Genomic DNA, 16,236 nt, shown 5'->3' on the forward strand with positions numbered 1-16,236 from the left:
AACACTTCTTTCTCACCAAAATAGAGAAATGGTATCATGGTGGTACCTGCTGGATTTACTGCCCAGGACACAGGACCCGTTGGCATTATGCCTCAACTTAATCAACTCAGAGGGTTCCTGAGCAGAGTGTTATTTCAGAATAAAATGTTTATGTTAAAATTTTGTTTAGTGCATAAATTTAAAAATATTGGCAAAGGCCAGTGATTTGACCTTGAGGTCAAGGTCACTGAGATTGAAAGTGATCAAAGATTTTTAGTAGACACCCCAATGGTATCGGTTTGAAAACCCTAGGTGACTTACTTCTCAAGTTATTGCAGGTGCAAAGATGTTCAGAATATGTGACCTCTGACATTTAGGTTGAGGTCACTGAGATTAGAAGAGATTTTTTTGTACACGTTCCCATGTTATCAATTTGAAGCTACTGCTCACTACTCACAGCTACATTCTCGAGTTATTGCATTCACAAATTTAGGTGTCCATGAAGCCCGCCCGCCTGGCGGGGTGACAACAATACTTCATCAATCTTTTACACCAGAGTGGTAAAAACAGCAGCAGTCATTTCAGTTTCACTTACAGACACTCCGTAAAGGTTGTATCTCTGGCTCTGTTTGGGTCCAATGACGTACTGGGCCAGGTCCAGACTATCTAAAGGGAAGTCTACAGATGTCTGCAGTTTCTGCTTCCATCTACCCTCATAGGAGAACCTGCAGGAAGAACCCCCACAACAGAAAATAATGTTAATATCAAAAATAGCACTCCTGTAAAGCTTATAAAGTGAGGAGTGAAAATAGACAGGTAAAAACTGTTTTACTGCATTGATTACAGACCGTTTCAAGTGGACCAGGAGGATGGGTGGGACCTTCCAGATCTCCAGTTTCTTGGTGGAGTCTCTGTGGGCTTTGCAGTGTCTGCAGAACACCTTGTTGTTGTCAGTCAGCTTCTCTTCCTTGGAGAATAGCCTCAGACAATCCTACCCGGAAGTAGAAAAATCGCTAACTATTAACCATAGTTATATCTGCATTTAATCAAGAGTAATATGATCTACACAACCACAATACATTCAATTGGCTAGTTTGTCAGAATTAATTCAGAGAAACAAATGCTGTTATGATGTGAATATGTTAGATAACAATATGTGTGCTTGACATGAGAGCAAAAACATGCTTTGATATGCTCTGACCTGTAGGGAGCACTTGCTGGTGGAGGCCAGTGGCAGCGACAGGTACATGAAGGTCTCAAATGTCCGTGACTTGCGATGGCAAGTCAGACATTCCACAGTGGACTTGAACTGCCCCTGGAACAGTGCTACGATGATGGACTCGTTCAGAAGCTTGTGTTTGTTCCAGGCCAGGTCAGCACCTGTTTGATCATCCAGATGGTCATTTTCTTCTTCCTTGTACCGCTTCCTGTTGTCCGCCTGACCAGAAGTGAAAGAAAATAATTTAAAATGACACAAGCCCAAATTAACAGCTAGAGACACCTGCCTTTGTGATTCAATTAAAAATCAATGAATAATGGCAGATGTTCACTATACCACCTATCAATATCACGTTGCAGGGAGAAGTGAAAACTCACTAAAAACGACATGAAGAATTTTCAAGCCATAATCTCTGTATTCATCTCTCGAGTATTGTTCAGCTTATTAGCATGCAGTTCAGCCAGTTCACTCTCAGTATGACAGGCAGGAAGATATGGCAGGTTAACACTTGCTAATTAATACCTTATTAATTAGTATGATTTAAAAAATAAAAATAAAAATAAAAATCAATTATCCCAGAGAGACAGAGTGGACTGGGACTGGGCCAGCATGATGGCACACAGGTCAGAAGATCACACAAAAGGGACATGATGAGATGGCGTGCGTGATGACAAATGCACATCACCAGCTGCTACAATCAAATCGGCATCCTATGCTCAAAAAGAAAATGGGTTGATGTACTTCTGCAACTTAACCCCAGGTGGAGACATTTGTCACTGTATCACTCAGCTGATACTCTAACAGCATAAATAAAAGACCTTCAATAGGAAAAATAACTCAGAAAAAAAAAAAACCCACTACCTTTGTGGTTATAGTAAGTTTAAAAATATAAAATACTGGTGACCCCTCAGCCTCCTAGTAGACACACCTAGGGTATCAATTTCAAAAAGTCATTGCAGTCACAAGATTTTCAGAAATACAGTTATCAGAAGTACTCTAACCTTGAGGTCAAGGTCATTGAGATTCAAATGTATCCAAGATTATTAGTACATACACATACAGCATCCTTTTTAAGGTCTTACATCACCTCGTTCTCGATCTATTGGATTCACAAATGTAGGTGACCACAATATCAGCCTCTTACAGCTGAGTTGTAAAAAACATACAATCACACAATTCTCTCCCCCCCCCCATCTTAATGCACATGAAGCCAGTAAAAACAAAATAAACAAAAGGAAAGACATCTGTTGATACAGGCAATGAGCATGTCTTGGGTCAACATGCACAGAGGTTCTGACAGAGCATCAGACCAGACAGATGCAGACACGTCACACGCACACTGCTGCAGGAGGACCAAAGACACACAGCTATTTACTTACTCTCTAATTTGCCATCAAAATGAAACCCAGTGAAAAAAACAGAAAGAAGGAAAATGATAAAAAAGACTAGGACTTCATTGTTAACAGGCAAGTGTGTAACAACATACAGGGATACTAAAAGGAAACCTGAGAAAGCTGTGGTTCAACAGAATAAAGGATGCACTGTTAATTTAGTCAATATTTAAATAAGAGTGAGAATATTTAGATGTTAATGGTTCTCTTTTCATGAAACCATTGTAAGACTTTGCTTATGCCTCACTGGTGGCTGTGGAATACCCCTTATTAAGTTTTCACACTACCTTGTTGAGGTCCTCATGAAGCCCATCCATGAGGAACAGTAGCAGCTCCTGGGAGTCTTGCTGGTCATAACCAGCAAACTGCTCATTGATCTTGCCTATGGTGATCTTGAAGTCACGTGGACTGATGCACTTATACAGACCAGCCCACAAGGCCTTCATGATTACACCAAACTCCTCGGCCACCTCACCTTTGTGGCCAAGAATATTGTGCCTGAACAGAGAAAGAGAACAGAGGCCCCGGTGTTATACATTCCCCCGCATACAGACCTCATTATGACCAGCAATTCCACTTATCTCGAATCTAACCTGTTTATATCCTCTAGGTAGCAATTGTTGTTGAAGTATTCAGCCAAGGCAGGAGTGTTGCAAAGAGACTGTAAGATTGAGTTCATATAACATGTGTTGCCCAGGTTACGAAGGCCAGTCAGTGATGCGCCCAAACCCCCAAATGTGGGATTGAGGTTGCGAATTTTGGCTGCTGAAGGACGTGCAATCTCCACTTTAGAATAGACTTTGGCAGGTGCCGGTCTGAAAGAGAAAAGAGTAAAATAAGAGAGAGCCAGACTAGTTACTACAGATGAATCATCAAAGGAAATACCACAGTGTAATATATACAAAGAATAAAGGTCATACATACCATTGTTGCTTTAACAGCACAAAAAGCATAATATTTCATTGTAAATCAGGTTCAAACTAAACATGAACAGTCACTGAAATTACTACCTTACCATCCAGGCATCTTTTCACCCAACAGTCTCGAACCTCAAACTGTTTAGAACATGTGAAACAAATCTATATACACGCAGTGACCAGAAGAAAAAGTAACAAGAAAATTGTAACACCCTACAACAAAAACTCTGTAACCACTGTGACCTTTGATTTTAAATCATCACACATTTTCTGCTCATTTAACTAAACAGCCTGAGGAAATACTATCAAAAACTACTCTTCTATGCACACAAACACAATCTGAATCATCTTTATGACACTTCAACACATCATCTTCATACCAGAAGAACTATTTTGCAGGCTTCTATTGTCCTTTATAATATGCAGCTATTATCTGTTCACTTAAAAGATATTTATAGGTGCACAGCGTGTCTTACTTGGTTTCTCTGTTGATTGTGGGTATGACAGCAGTAGCGGTCGGGGCAGTGGCCTTCTTCTGTGCCTCCTCTCTCAGGTCCTGACTGATGTCAGGGGAAGAGTAGGAGCGTTTCAGTTTAGACTGCTCCTGCTCTTGTTCACGGTTTGTGTCTGGCTCAGCTGGTCGTGGTGTTTTCTGTTTGACTGTTGGTGGTGTCGATGGTGGGGTCTGGGGAACAGTGACTTCAGGTGGGTACAGGTGGACACGATTGGTTGGTGAATGGTAGTATCGGTAGGTCCCCGTCACCGTGTCAAGGAACTAGCCAAAAAAAATTAAGCAGAGGAAAAGAAAAGCATTTGGTAGAAGTTGACCATAAACCTTTAAACTTTTTTTCCTTTGAACTTTCACCCTCAGTTATTTCAAATGAATCACTTATTTCAGGTTTGGTTATCTGGTACCTTCATCCAACCATCAGGAAGGCCCGGTACACTCCTACCCATCTCTTCACTCCTTGCTCGGGTCAGAGGCTCCCTCTGTGAAGACACACACACAAACACACTTTATTTAATAAGGTCATACAAAAAAATTATTGTAAATGCTTTCACAGTCACAGCAGGGCTGTGAGAGTCAGTCTCTCACAATTGTTATTTGGGCTCTAATTGTTATACTTTAGCTCTAGGAGCCAAACTAGGTTCTAATCCTTTAACTCGTTAAAACAGTTTAGTGGATTGTGTGTTTTTACAAAAGTACATTGTTTAGGATGTGCAATTATGACGAAGAATTTTTAACCAATGATTTAAGACACTAGGACCTTGTGGGATGACCTTAAACTTTCATTTGTTTGTGACAGTAATTATCTCTGACAGAGAAGAGGACTCACCTTAATCTCACTAACAATATGGTTGGGAGCCGGGGAATCCAGAGACATACTCTTAGAGGGTGTGTCAGAGTTCTGCTCTTTTCCTCTCCTGTCTTTTTCATCCCATGCTTTGTTTATTTTATTTTCCTCATCTTCTGCTTTTTGCCTTTCGAGTTTCTTCTTCTCCTGATGTCTTTTCTCCTCCTCTTCCTTCTTTCTCTTCTCACTTTCTTCCTTTTCTAGCCTTTCTTTCGACTCCCGTTTCTCCTCCTCTAAACGACGCTGCTGCATCCGTTTCTCCTGCTCCTGCTTGGCTTTCTCCATCAATGCCACTGCTTCGGAGTGTATCTGACTTTGTTCTTCTTTAGAAAGAGAAGCATTAGGAGCAAAGGGTGGTTTAACTGAACGGTCTGGGACAACTGGGCCATTCTGGGTGGAATCCTTTGCTGACCCGTTTTGGCTGGGCTTAGGTTCAGGTTTCTTGGTACGGTCAAACTGGGACAGGAGAAGAGTCATGTTTAGACACATTTGGAGTCCTTAATGCTTTGCATTCTCTAAAGGTTTAACAGTTATCAGGGTAAACAATACCTGAGGGAATGCTTTGGGTGTTGCAGGTGACTGGCTGGATGTGCTTGCAGCAGGGGCCTTCTTACCCAATTCCTGACCTGAATTTGTGGAGCCGGTGACAGAGAAATCAACACTGTCGGGCAACCTATCAGCGACTATGGAAGTTTTAGATGTTGGAGGTTCTGCTGGTGTGATCCCATTCACCAGCACAGGAGCTGATGGTTCCTGAGGCTCAAGTGAAACTTCAGGCTCGGGTGGAGGTGGGGTTGGAGGTTTTGGTTCCTCAAGGGATGGGTAGCTAAAGTTCACTGTTGAAAACATCAAAGAAAATGTCTACATGTAAGACAAGAGTCCAGTCACAATTAGGAAGTAAGTGAGTAATACAAAATTATATAAAGTATATTGTAGTTTTTATTTTCTATCTCATAAAATGACAAAACATAGCATTAAAGGGCCACTTTTTTAATAAACTGTACTACTCATACTCACACTGAGGAAGGGTGTTGGTAATGGTCTGTCGAGGTGGTCGAATTTTAGCATTGGTCGTATACATGGGGTAAAACAACAGCCAGTTCTCATAGCCACCCTCCAGCACCAGCGGCTCACTACGCAGGATGGTGATGCTGTCCCACTGTGCAGTTGTCAAACACAAACATTGTAATTTTACATGAAAACACAGGTATTGATATTTACAAGCTACTGCATAAAGTCAACCACCCGCCAGACACAGTTACCTTAAAAAGAGCATCTTTGAGGCTCTGCAAGGTGGTCCCCAGTTTAAGGTCAGTGACAGAACTGAACCAATCCAAGAGGATGACATAATCTACAAATCCCCGCCGTTTCCAGTGCTCTTTGGACTCTTCTGGCAGCTTTGCCTCAATCTGATTCACAGTGATTCTGAAAAGTCAAAACATTTCATTTTCCACAGGTTGACCAAACCCCCCCAAAAACACAGACACAAAAACAAACAAACTGAAGGTAGAAAGATCAATCCACTCATATTATTATTTGATAATGAATCACACATGGTGTGTTAGAACAAACTTCAATCAAGTTTGAAGCTTCGCTTCTCACCCTGGGCTAATGGCCTCCTCAGGCACGCTGATGCAGGTTTGAGCCGGGACCTGAATGTGAGACTCCTCAAAATCTCGATGGCTGCGTGCATCCATAACAATTATTGCGATAGTCTGGTCCTTCATCATGTTGAAAAGTTTCTCAGCTGTGATCCCACCAGCAGGCAGCGCACCTGTCAGACAAAATTCATAACTCAGCACTAATGAATCAACTAAATTCAAAGATAAAAACAAAGTGACTGCTTTGAGGTTTTCCACTTTACCTTTTGAGGTTGCATTCTTCAGTTCATTCTGTTCAGCTTTCACCTGCGACACACATCCACAAAGACTCATCTCATTAGCATGTAGGGATGGGTATCGAAAACCGGTTCTTGTTGAGAACCGGTTCCCACTGTTTCAATTCCTTGGAATCGTTTGCCATTTTTGCAAACGATTCCCTTATCGATTCCAGTCGCCCCGAATGACGTCACCATGTTGCGGAGCGTCATTTACCTGGCAGGAAACACGGCGCCTAAGCGGCTCAAACGCTCAAAAGTTTGGTTATACTTTACGAGAACGGATGACAACAGGGCAACTTGCAATACTTGCAAAGTAGATATGTTATTTAAGGGAGGAAACACTACGAATATGCAAAAGCATTTGCTCACAAAACACGCGATGACCTTAAATGAATGTCGTGTTTTTAATTCCGCTCCGGACTCGTGAATCTCAACCCAGCAGCAGCGGTAACGTTTGCACGTCCTCTCCCGTTAATGCGGCAGGTAAATAATCAACTAACAGTGCATATTATGTTAGCGCGATCTGCCTTATTACAAAACCTGCCATTACTGTGCATTTAGATGACCATGATGAGAGAGACAGACAGAGTCTGGCTCAGATGCTGGCAGTTGTCGCTGCAGTCTACCGGTAGCGTCTCCTTTCAGGCCAAGATAGACGAATGTCACCGAGCAGTGACTAAGTTTGTGGTCAAAGGCTTGCACCCATTTGCCACAGCAGATGCCCCGATTTTAGGTAAGTGAATGTGTTTAATTGTAGGCAGGAACATTACTGGATATTCTTGTTTTATTGCTACAGAAGAATATTTATTTTATTATTTTACATTTACAATTTTTTTCCTGGGGACCCTGTGACACCCCATTGAAAAGCCGTGGGCTGTGGATCTCTTAAGATGTCACTGTTGGTTACTCCATGTTACTCCTAAATTTCTATCTCGTTCAAAGAGAAGATATAAAACAAAGTTCTAAGCTATTTGACCTTAGTGTTCTCCTTTTTTAAAAAGAATCGATAAGAGAATCGATAAAGAATCGAATCGTTAAACAGAATCGAAAATGGAATCGGAATCGTGAAAATCTTATCAATACCCATCCCTATTAGCATGTTAACATAAATTCAACTGGATTTTTCCCCTTATACTAAAGGTACAAAAAAGAATCATTACGATTTCAATACAGGCATTCAAATATTAATTAAGCTACTGGTGTTTGATTTATTATTATTAAAACCCACTGTAATGCCCAGTAGGGCAAAGAAAATAAAACATTTGAAGTCTTTATATCTCACTTTATTTTTCAAAGGCACAGAAATGCTGTGTGCAGTAAATATCTCAATACCTGTAACCACCTGCAAAATTAAACTCTTATACTGTGCTTTAGTTTAGATCCTTTTGGGAGGGTTATTGATCGATGCAGTTTTTATGTAAGCGTAAATTTGGTAAACTATCGGAAAGTTACATATAAGACAGTAAAATACTCTTTTTGATTTGCAACATACAGTGGGGCAAAAAAGTATTTAGTCAGCCACCGATTGTGCAAGTTCCCCCACTTAAAATGATGACAGAGGTCAGTAATTTGCACCAGAGGTACACTTCAACTGTGAGAGACAGAATGTGAAAAAAAAATCCATGAATTCACATGGTAGGATTTGTAAAGAATTTATTCGTAAATCAGGGTGGAAAATAAGTATTTGGTCAATAACAAAAATACAACTCCATACTTTGTAACATAACCTTTGTTGGCAATAACAGAGGTCAAACGTTTACTATAGGTCTTTACCAGGTTTGCACACACAGTAGCTGGTATTTTGGCCCATTCCTCCATGCAGATCTTCTCAAGAGCAGTGATGTTTTGGGGCTGTCACCGAGCAACACGGACTTTCAACTCCCGCCACAGATTTTCTATGGGGTTGAGGTCTGGAGACTGGCTAGGCCACTCCAGGACTTTCAAATGCTTCTTACGGAGCCACTCCTTTGTTGCCCGGGCGGTGTGTTTTGGATCATTGTCATGTTGGAAGACCCAGCCTCGTTTCATCTTCAAAGTTCTCACTGATGGAAGGAGGTTTTGGCTCAAAATCTCACGATACATGGCCCCATTCATTCTGTCCTTAACACGGATCAGTCGTCCTGTCCCCTTGGCAGAAAAACAGCCCCATAGCATGATGTTTCCACCCCCATGCTTCACAGTAGGTATGGTGTTCTTGGGATGCAACTCAGTATTCTTCTTCCTCCAAACACGACGAGTTGAGTTTATACCAAAAAGTTCTACTTTGGTTTCATCTGACCACATGACATTCTCCCAATCCTCTGCTGTATCATCCATGTGCTCTCTGGCAAACTTCAGACGGGCCTGGACATGCACTGGCTTCAGCAGCGGAACACGTCTGGCACTGCGGGATTTGATTCCCTGCCGTTGTAGTGTGTTACTGATGGTGACCTTTGTTACTTTGGTCCCAGCTCTCTGCAGGTCATTCACCAGGTCCCCCCGTGTGGTTCTGGGATCTTTGCTCACCGTTCTCATGATCATTTTGACCCCACGGGATGAGATCTTGCGTGGAGCCCCAGATCGAGGGAGATTATCAGTGGTCTTGTATGTCTTCCATTTTCTGATGATTGCTCCCACAGTTGATTTTTTCACACCAAGCTGCTTGCCTATTGTAGATTCACTCTTCCCAGTCTGGTGCAGGTCTACAATTCTTTTCCTGGTGTCCTTCGAAAGCTCTTTGGTCTTGGCCATGGCGGAGTTTGGAGTCTGACTGGTTGAGGCTGTGGACAGGTGTCTTTTATACAGATGATGAGGTCAAACAGGTGCCATTCATACAGGTAACGAGTGGGGGACAGAAAAGCTTCTTACAGAAGACGTTACAGGTCTGTGAGAGCCAGGGATTTTCCTTGTTTGAGGTGACCAAATACTTATTTTCCACCCTGATTTACGAATAAATTCTTTACAAATCCTACCATGTGAATTCATGGATTTTTTTTCACATTCTGTCTCTCACAGTTGAAGTGTACCTCTGGTGCAAATTACTGACCTCTGTCATCATTTTAAGTGGGGGAACTTGCACAATCGGTGGCTGACTAAATACTTTTTTGCCCCACTGTATTTCTAAAAAAATGTTGGGACAGTGGCAGATTCACCACTTTGTTGCATCACATTTCATGTTTAAAAAACTAATAAGAACTGAGGAGATCAGCTACTGTGGGAAAGTGCTTTCCAGTCACTATCTGAATTCAGCTTCACACAGTTCAGAGTCTCCTTTGGCCAGTTTTGTTGTCCAAGTGTTTTCAATGGGGGACAGGTCTTGAATGCAGGCAGACCAGTTTGACAAACTCTATCATCTGAGTATTCCTTTTGTGATGTGTGCAGAATGTGCAGAAGGTGGCACATCTATGTCATCTGGATGGAAGAATATTTCATTGCAAAGCCTATATATCTTACGTAAATGGGGCCCTCAAAAATAATTCCAAAACCAGCAATATACTTTGCAAGGAGTATACAGACTGGCAGCAGTGTGCATACTCATTTCAAACCTTCACCTTTTTGCTGTCCTTCCTGTTTGCGAATGACGTTTTTGGAGAGCCCCGATCGCCATCTTTTTCTGTCATTTCCTCCCTCCTCTTCTTCTCCTCTTGTCTCTCCTTTTCCTCTAGTTTTTTTCTCACCTCTACCTCTTCGTACCTGTTCAAAGTAGGTAAGAAATAAAGATCAGTTAAGTGAAACAAAATCAATATCCTATTTTACAGTGTCTGAATTAAGAAAGAGCATAATCATGACAGCTGAAACCTCTAACCTGAGTTTAAGACTTTCAGACAGCTTTTCAGCTTCTTCAATGGCTTTCTTAAAGCTGTTTGTCCCAAGCATAGTCACGTAATACTCCTGTGCACATCAGAGAACACTTCAAGTAAATAATCTGCCTTCATGTGAAAAAACATTAGGTTAGCAATACAGAAAGAATGAACAAACGTATAAATATTAGGTATACCGGTTGCTGCTTGAACTCTGGTCTCTTCTTGATGATGTCATATACTGTCAAATACTTCATGTACAGTACATAAGCTTTCTCCTCATCTCTGTCCAGACGGCACTCCTCTGCTGCCTTGAATATTTTGCAGGCACTCTGGACATAGCTACAAACACGAAAAAAGTATATGTAAGTTAAAGATTTTCATCTCCACATGACTGCAATGTGCTTCAGTCACAGAAGCCAGAAAATTGAGATCAGTGACAAATGTTTTGTTATTAGGTAATAATTTCTGCCCCAAAAAAATATAGTAACATTACTTTCTAGTGCTTGTCTTGTCTGGCTTAATTTCAGCTTTTTTATTGAGGTCCCCCAGAGAGGTGGACAAATACAGCTCTTTGACCCCGGTGGAAACTGCAGGCATCTTGGCGAATGTGTTGAGTCAGAGGTCACTGGCAGGCAACAGGGTCAGTGGTGTAGACAAGCTCCGAACATCTCTAGATAAATGTTTATGAAAGAGAAAAACACAAACACACGCCGTTTATACTAGAACAGCTGTTGCTGTTCTAGTTTCATAGAACAGTTCAATCTGCAAAAGAACATTTAAGCCACGGTTAGCAAAAACGTCTTAAAAAGTTTTCCCGTGCCGTCGGCGGTTGTGTAGTATTTATAAATGTCTAGAATTAGGACAGGCTAAGCCGAAACAATGACACTTCGAAGATAAATCACTTATTGACACGGCGCTTGGCTGTAGTCAACAGACCCAGGGCATGTCAACACTGACGACAACAACATAGTTTTCTCGCTAATGTTAGCCGCTACCCACTACTCGGCTGGATGCTTTTACGAAGCAGCTAACAGTCACCTAAACTGACAGCATTCGGTTTAAACCTTAAACCTACCACTTGGCTGATTAAAAAAACCCTATTTAGCCCCTTAAATGTGCACTTGGTGTTGTTACCTTCCTCGTTAGCCTGCTAGCTACGTCAGTTAGCAAGCTGCGCTTGGAGCTCACATAGTTAAGCGTTAAGGTTAGCTTATGAGAGCTATTTCCCTACAACAGAGACAGTCGAGTACATAACACCCCCCATATCACTGAGGTCTATATTACTGTCTGACAGTTTGAAAATATACATTTCGTTTTAAAAAATACCTCTTTATGATCCGTTGCTTACACTTTAGCCACTTTTTGACAGCTGATTTCTGATTTCTTGTTCCGCTTCCTCCTTTTCCCCCCCAACCCGTTCTCTTCTTCTTCTTCTTCTTCTTCAGCTAATTCTTAGACGTTGGCATCCTTACTATCACACTACCGCCACCTTCTGGAGTCATTTTTTTTCTTTCCTGATACCCGTTTCCCACATCTTTGCTGCCAAACGACATATTTTGTGGCGACTCCTGTAGTTTATCTGTATTGCTCTGTGACGTTTAAGTGCACATACTTACATTGTTCACTACTATAGTTTATAGTGCTGCTCTTCAACTGCTGTAGATATATTCATAGCACTCTGTAGATCTGTTTACCACACATTGGTACATATGTACATATGTAGCACATCTGTATATTTGTTCATATTACATCTGTATATCTGCCCGTCTGTATAGCAATATAGAATATCTGTATTCTATACACCTCATCTGTATATCTGTACATATGTATACATCAGTGCATCTATACATTTGTCCGCAGTACATCTGTATATTTGCTCTCTGAATAATAATAATAATAATAATAATAATAATAATAATAATAATAATAATAATAATAATAATAATAATAATGGATTGGATTTATATAGCACTTTTCAAGGCACCCAAAGCGCTTTACAATGCCACTATTCATTCACTCTCACATTCACACACTGGTGGAGGCAAGCTACAGTTGTAGCCACAGCTGCCCTGGGGCAGACTGACAGAAGCGAGGCTGCCATATTGCACCATCTGCCCCTCTGGCTAACACCAGTAGGCGGTAGGGTAAAGTGTCTTGCCCAAGGACACAACGACCAGGACAGCGAGCCCGGGGATCTAACCGTTGAAAGCTGCTTCTCTGTAAAAAAGGACACAACAGCAAGGATTAGGTTCACAAAGTTGCATCAGGACAAACCACAAGACTTTGGACAGACAAAAACAAAGTTGAGATGTTTGCCCATAATGTACAACACCACAAGCACCTCATACCAACTGCACTGTAAAATGTAATTTTGTGTTTAATTAAAAATATTAAATAGGCTGAACTCAGTTTTTACCAATTTGTTATCAGAACTCGATTTAAATAAGTTACCAGTACTTTTTGTGCAAAAATACTGATGAACTCAATTTATTTGAGTTGTCTTAACTTAGAAAAACTAAGTACACTGGAAGTTTTGCTTCTTAGTGCGGAAGGATGAAAGATGTGTTTTGAAAAAGCCCTGTCACTGCCGTCCTCCTCCCTCTTGGATCAGTCCGCATGTTCATGGTGCCAACATTTGTTATGGAATATGTTGAGCAAACCTGGAGAAGCTTCAGCTCAAGATATTATTGTTTTCATTGCTGTGAATCTTTACCTGATACACTGACTTGGTGAGTAAATGTTTACTCTTATTCAAACTGATTTTGTGGCTTCTCTTAGTTTAGCACCAGGTTTATAATCTTGCTAGCTAGTTAGTGTTAGCCTAGCGTTGCTGCTGCCGCTGGGCTCATGTTACTTAAAAATTAACACCACAGCCTTAAAAACCTTACATAAAACTATGTCTGTGAAATTTTCTGTTGATTGTTTGAAATAAAAAAGTGAAATAAGAGCCCAGACAAAAGACCACAGGGGGATTGAAAAGAATATGCCAGGAGTTAGCTGTGCTCGCAGACTCTATTGAGCCTTGACCTCCCGGTCAGCTATCGGGCTGGTGGATAACAGAGCTCTCCTAAAACGTGGAAGCACTTTTGCAAATATGTGATATTTTGATAAATTAAGTAGATATTTGAGCATTACACAGCTACATTCTCGCCTGAAAATATCTTAAAAAGGTTATTTTGTGACCCAGAAAGGGTAGTCTGGGGAAAAGGAGGATCACATTTGTCAGCTGGTTGTCGGAGCCTGTGTGAGTGAGGCAATGGCGGAGGAGCGCAGCTAAAAAACTTATTACTTTTTCTGGGTCACAAAATAAACTTTTAAGATATTTTCAGGCAAGAATGTTGCTGTGTAAAGTTCAAATATCTGCTCGATTTATCAAGACATCACATATTTGCAAAAATGCTCCAACGTTTTCAGAGACGTCCATTTTTTTTTCATGCTTTGTGGCAGCTTTTGAACATCTATGACATCTATTAATGTCAAATCTAGACTTTATTTAACAACATAAGCAAACTCTATGTTACAATAATTGTACAGCCATTAAGGATCAAATCAGTTTCTGAAAAATGTTCTGCTTTTTCTCCCTCTGCTTGCTTCTTACTGTCTTTGAGGCTCGGGACCAGCACTCCTGTTGTTGGACAGAAAGACATCGACTCAGTGGTAAGTATTTTGGTTTTTCCAATATATTAGCAACTGTCAGTGACATTTATATTAATCAGGCTGAACTTTAATCATACTTTAGATCAGCCTGTTTTACTTATTGTTTTATTTGTGCTTTGGTTTGGGGAAGTTGTTTCTTTACTGATCTTTTCCTGTCTTCTGTTATTAGACTTGAGATATGACTGCACTATGCTGTTGCTGGTGACTCCAGTTAATTCTACAAGACATGCTGTGTAAGTAAACAAACAACAAGAGTTTGTCGGCATTTCTTGAAAGATCACATCCCCCAAACTTAGTTTAGAGGGTCTACACTGTATATAGTGAAGTCTGCAAGTTTTCTAACAACAAAATTTGTTTTGTGCCCAAATCATTTTGCACATCATTAGAATGAAAGTTATTGGCCATGTTTGCATAGCCCTTTTTAAAATGATGCTTTCATGACATTATTGTGTGTTGAGTGGTGGTCACGGCTATCCAGACTGACAGTGGGACATTGAATGTCACCTCTCTGGTGGGGAGGGAGCCTAAGATTGTCTAAATTGGAGTCTGTTTTATACCAACTGCAGAAAAAAATGTTTTAAGAAAGCAATTAAGTTCATGTTCCAAAAAATATGATTGTTTGCTTGCAGGACAACAGGAGAGAAGAGTCCTCCATCACAGATGGTGTGGTCAGTGAAGATGGTCGCCTGCAGGTTCAAGCTCATTGCATCTCCAACACACATCCACTGCCACTGTACTTAAGGGAAGTTAAAGACTTTCTTCTGCACCTACATTTGGATCACCTCGATCCATGATAGTCATTCAGGCAGTAATGCCTGGACTGGAAACAAGCCATCCTTAAAATATTACAACATTCCAGCTTCCAACATTGATACAGAAGGAAAATGATGAGCTGTTGAAGTCAACACAAAGAAAGCTCTGACCTTCAGCTTCTTTTCTTTCTTCTACTGTGATGGGCTTCCCATACATACAAAGGAATATATTCACATCTATATACAGTATGTAATTCCCTTTTACATCAAGGACATTGTATATCATGTATTGTACTGTACTGCAGTAATGGTCAGTTTTGAAACTGAAAATGAATCTTTCTTTTTGAAAGCAGAGCGTACTTGTATTTTCTTAGGACTGCCCTATTAACAGTAGCTTACAGCCATGCCAGCCTGGTCTGCAGTTAAACCAGTCTGATCTGTTGTACATACAATGGTTCAAATGGAACGGAAAAGTGCTGCTTTTGTCACATTCATACCATGATTTAATAAATCACCTGTTAAGTTGTGAGTTTTACATTAAAGTGATTTTAAAAAAGTGAAACAAAACAATAAAAAAGCAAAGCTGTTATTAGATAAGTGACTTTCTGCATTACATTTTTTATTTGGTTCATTATTTTCTACCTCCAACATTCCTGCTATGCAAGGGGAACATGTTTAAACTGACTCTTAGTTGCTTTTCCATTTTTTTTAACCTTCATTCACAGCCAGTCTCATCATTAGTCATTAGTTTTTCCTCTCTGCTCTTCGTGCTGTTGTTTTGCTTTTTTTGGTTTGCATTATCAAGCTCAAAGTTTTCTTTGTGACGGGCTTATGTTGCACAGCTATTTTCAGCTTATTTGAATAAAAGCAGCAGAATCAGACCAAATAAGAAGCACTCTCACTTTGATGTCACAAGGCAGCGATCAGGCTTCATTGCACAATAATGCTTAAACCCGCTTTCATCAGGCTCAGCCTCTCAAATTTAAAAGCACACAAGGAGCACAATAGTCACAGTGTGCTATGCTCCATATCACATAACACTTATTTCTGTGCAGAGTAACACACCCACTCCTGCCATTATTTATTGCATGCTACCAGTTTTCCTACATAAAATCAAAACTCTTTGTTCTTGATCAAATTTAAATAACCAGTTTGGCTAGTTTAGAAGAATCGTTAACCTATGTGACAGTTTGGAGACCAGATGTCAGATGTAAATATATCTACATAAACTCTTTAACCATTTTAACAGTAATAAACGATACTTACAAAATTGTTAATAAATGGCTTATAAACTGTCCATGAGCA

The 16,236-nt window shown here is 40.5% G+C and overlaps 1 protein-coding gene and 1 long non-coding RNA gene across 18 annotated transcripts in view; one reads left to right on the top strand and one right to left on the bottom strand.

Annotated features, from left to right (window-relative positions):
• Positions 1–11,975, bottom strand: part of usp8 (ubiquitin specific peptidase 8) — a 33,651-nt gene extending 21,676 nt beyond the window's left edge. For 15 of the 17 annotated variants that reach the window (XR_014873623.1, XR_014873600.1, XR_014873659.1 and 12 more), the window contains exons 1-18: positions 11,849–11,975; positions 11,016–11,192; positions 10,717–10,861; positions 10,525–10,610; positions 10,271–10,412; positions 6,726–6,768; positions 6,464–6,635; positions 6,124–6,286; positions 5,879–6,020; positions 5,411–5,697; positions 4,844–5,317; positions 4,422–4,496; positions 3,983–4,281; positions 3,183–3,404; positions 2,874–3,087; positions 1,181–1,417; positions 828–970; positions 575–704 (exon numbers count right to left, since the gene is read on the bottom strand). Coding sequence is in view for 3 of the 17 variants with exons in the window: in XM_085155887.1 (XP_085012013.1) it covers positions 575–704; positions 828–970; positions 1,181–1,417; positions 2,874–3,087; positions 3,183–3,404; positions 3,983–4,281; positions 4,422–4,496; positions 4,844–5,317; positions 5,411–5,697; positions 5,879–6,020; positions 6,124–6,286; positions 6,464–6,635; positions 6,726–6,768; positions 10,271–10,412; positions 10,525–10,610; positions 10,717–10,861; positions 11,016–11,119 (3,078 nt within the window). In the remaining 14 variants the exon portion in view is untranslated. The other 2 variants (XM_085156629.1, XM_085156553.1) reach the window with 2 other exon arrangements.
• Positions 11,976–13,077: 1,102 nt separating this feature from the next.
• Positions 13,078–16,133, top strand: LOC146525412 (uncharacterized). Its single transcript, XR_014873844.1, has 3 exons — positions 13,078–14,179; positions 14,349–14,412; positions 14,809–16,133. It is a non-coding gene; the product is annotated as an uncharacterized LOC146525412 (long non-coding RNA).
• Positions 16,134–16,236: the final 103 nt, after the last annotated feature.

Source organism: Neolamprologus multifasciatus, chromosome 1, assembly GCF_963576455.1.
Source record: "Neolamprologus multifasciatus chromosome 1, fNeoMul1.2, whole genome shotgun sequence".
NCBI lineage: Eukaryota > Metazoa > Chordata > Actinopteri > Cichliformes > Cichlidae > Neolamprologus > Neolamprologus multifasciatus.